The sequence below is a fragment of the Trametes versicolor genome (genome assembly GCF_000271585.1).
Source record: "Trametes versicolor FP-101664 SS1 unplaced genomic scaffold TRAVEscaffold_93, whole genome shotgun sequence".
Lineage (NCBI taxonomy): Eukaryota > Fungi > Basidiomycota > Agaricomycetes > Polyporales > Polyporaceae > Trametes > Trametes versicolor.
This window is the reverse complement of record NW_007360413.1, coordinates 337-3,577: the sequence shown is the minus strand read 5'-3', so window position 1 is coordinate 3,577 and position 3,241 is coordinate 337. Positions and strand designations below refer to the sequence as shown.

Below are 3,241 nucleotides of genomic sequence, written 5' to 3'. Positions count from 1 at the left end.
GTCATAGTCTGAGTATGCACCCAGGCCCTTTATCGTCCCCTCCGTCTTCGCCGCTGCCCTGGAGGTTGACAGTGACTAGCCCCCTCTCTGTGAGGCCCGGGCTCACGCGCTCGCAGCGCGTCCGTGACAAGCGTGCGCGTGCACACTTGTCGATGCGCGCCGGCACTCGCGCGAGCACCAACGCTCGCCGCACTTCGCGCAGCTCGGGAAGTTCGAGCCTGCGCGATGACAGTGCGTACACGTGCTCTGCACGCGGAAGCGCGAGGCACGCTCGAGATCGTCGAGCGACGGCAGCTCGTGCGCGAGCACGTTGTTGTGCATGCGCGGGGTTGCAGGCGCCTCCGAGGATGAAGCCGTGTCGAGCGAGTCGATCGACGGCGTGCGACTCGCCGAGCGGTTGCGGGTGTAGGAGCGGGAGCGCTCCGAGGCCGAGGGGAAGGGCGGCGGGCTGGAGTCAGAGTCGGGCGAACGCGAGATGGGGGCGCGGTCGCGGAAGAAGCTCCGAGTGGGCGAGCGGGAGGGCCGCTCGTCGACGGGCGTGCTGCCCACGACGGTGAGGAGCGCGTCGCGCGCGGAGGAGAGGTAGTTGAACGACGGCGTCGCGTCGTGCGTCTCGAGGTCGATGTACGACAGCGCGGGGCTCTTTGGCGCGATGGGAATTGCGGGGCTCATCGGGGCCGCGACCCTGGGCGTGGACATGGTGCGGCCGCGGGCCATAGCGGGACGACCCTGCGTCTGGGAGTGGTGGTGGTGGTGGTGGCTGCTTGCGCCCTCGGGGGAAGCGCGCGCCTTGTCGCCCTGCACATGAGATCCGGCATTGAGTGGTGGTATCTTGCGGTGATCTGAGATCTCGCTCACCGTGCGCGACGGGGACAATCTGGCTTTGGATCCCAGAGAAGTTGTCGATCCCTTGTGCGTATGCACATGGCCATGTGGATGCGGCGAGGTGCCTGTTGTGTGCTGCGTTAGCTGGAAGCCTAGAGGAGGTGTTGGCCACACGTACCCTTGCAGCACAGGTGCGTCGACTCTGGGTCGGCACCGATCTCACGGAGGAAGTCCTCGAAGTGGCTTCGACGCGTCGAGTCGCCGGGCCAAGTGAGAGCAGCGCGCTGTGTAACATAGAGGAGGTAGTGAGCAGGAGGACGCGATGTGATGATGTCATAGGCAACTCACCTTAACGGCGGGTCTGGGCATGTGCACGGCGGTGGAAGCCATGTCTGTAGCGGTAGCGGTAGCGAAGGGGAAGTCTGGAGGAAGTCGGTGGAAGCTCGAGTGGCGGGTTGAAGCTCGATGGCCGCGTCTGGCGACATAATATACCTCCGCGAGCGGTGCGCAGGGACGCCGCGCGCGCGACGAGCGAATCTGGGGATCTGGGATGCGCGCGGGAGCGGATCACGCCGCGTGTGTTGCTGCACGACGGGTGTGCAGACGGTTGGAACGAGAATTACGGACTCTGGCAGAGTAGTAGGTCAGTAGTGGCAGAGTAGTAGGTTAGCAGCAGTAGGTCAGTAGCAGGCGTAGGGGGAGCGGGAGGTCAGTATCCGGGGGAGCGGGAGGTGCTTGAGCCTTCGAGCCTTGTATTTTGGCATCATGTACGAGCAGAAAATGGCATTACAGTACGACAGACTCTATTTACGTGCTCCCCGAGCGAGTAAAGTAGCAGGGCGGCAGAGGACGAACCGTAGAGAGCCTCTGTTCTGCCGAACAGGGCTCGAATCGTGCGCTGAACAACAGAACGCATCGCGTGCAGTGCCAATGCCAAGATCCGTCCGCCAGAGGCGTAGCATGGCTCTTGGTATGTCGGCGCATGGTCGCGAGAGAGAAAATGTCGTGGACGAGGAATAAGCTGGAATAAGACGCCCATAATGCGTCCGCGCGCGACTTGCACTCGCACCGCCACCACTGGCACTCAACCGACGCCCCTGCCTCGCCGCTCTCCCGCGTTCTCTTCGCTCGCGACTCCGGGACTGCCTTGTCGATGCGAACGACGTTCTCTTGACCGCGCGGGACTACGGGACTCGGACTCTTGAGCCTATGGCTGGAGGAGTCGAACTGGGCGCTCACCTGGGATGCTCTAGGGGATGAACTCGTTTCCCCCGCTTATCCTCGTCTGGAATGTTCGTTCCTATGCACCGTACTCTCTCTGGATGCGCGCGAGGTATATGTGGACGTGGAAAAAGTCCTTCCACTTGCCTCGGAGGCTCCTGGCAGCCTGCGGTTCGCATACAGGCACTCAAGCCACAAGCGGCCCTCGCAACCACCCTGCTACGTCAAAAACGCGCGTACAGAGATGTGTGATGCGTGCTCACGTTCCGAACGCATCCCCGTTCTGCAAGATGACGCGGGACAACCTGGTCTGCAGCAGTGCCCGCCCGACACCCTCTTCTGCGGCGCCCTCTCCGCGTGTGTCCGTCCTGGTCGGTGAGTTCGAAGACTGTGCGTGTGCTCTGTGACTACCCTGGCCACAAATCCAGATCATCAGGCGACGTGGAATCGACGCCCGGGACGTCTTGATTGGCCGGAGCCATTGCTGTCTACCAAGTCCAGTGAGGCGAGCAGATGTGAGCGGAGGGGACACGTTCTCACCATAGTGGCACAGATGTGAATTCATGCAGTGATGCGGGCACACCCACAATGCTCTCCTTCCTCTGCCGCACGGGCGCTGGCTAGGTCGACCAACTCCGCTTTGTCCCCTTCCGCTCCCCGGTGCTGTACTGGTCTGCTGCTGCGCTGCTGCTTTGTTGGCCTCTTGCACGTACTCGTGTATTGAGAAACTTCTGCCCCGTAACCTGTAGACCGGGACTGTGAGACCTCGACATAGTTCCACATGTCAAATCACTCACCGACCTCAACCTCGTATATCCGGTCTCCGCTGGGGTACCTTTGGGAAAGGCCACCACAGCGCTCGACACCCGCTGCTCTCTCCCGCCGATATCTGCGCCTGTTGTGGACGCGACCCTTGCCTTCCTACGGCTCGACAGACAGACACTCCCACGCAAGAGCATGTGCCCACAACGTACAACACGCACAGCGGACCCGGCCTGGCCGCCCGTCCATGCCGCTCGCCCCCTCTGCTTGCTGCCGCCACATGGTTATGCAGGGGCTGCGGGAAGGGGGAATGAGTATCCGGCAGTGATGACACTGTAAGCAAGTTCGTTCCGGGAAGCCCACCTGTAGTGCTGATGTGCTTTGTTCTCAACTGGCACCGTGCGACGAGATAAAACAGACAAAGTGCGCAGAT

The 3,241-nt window shown here is 62.1% G+C and overlaps 1 protein-coding gene across 1 annotated transcript; it reads right to left on the bottom strand.

Moving 5' to 3' along the window:
• Positions 1-102: 102 nt before the first annotated feature.
• On the bottom strand, positions 103-1,237 carry TRAVEDRAFT_75748 (uncharacterized protein; the record flags this gene model as incomplete). The annotated part of the gene is made up of 4 exons (XM_008047637.1): positions 1,174-1,237; positions 1,004-1,109; positions 859-950; positions 103-798 (listed from the first exon to the last, which is right to left on the bottom strand). The coding sequence occupies exons 1-4, from the start codon at positions 1,213-1,215 to the stop codon at positions 103-105; spliced, it is 936 nt and encodes a 311-aa protein (XP_008045828.1). The 5' UTR covers positions 1,216-1,237.
• Positions 1,238-3,241: the final 2,004 nt, after the last annotated feature.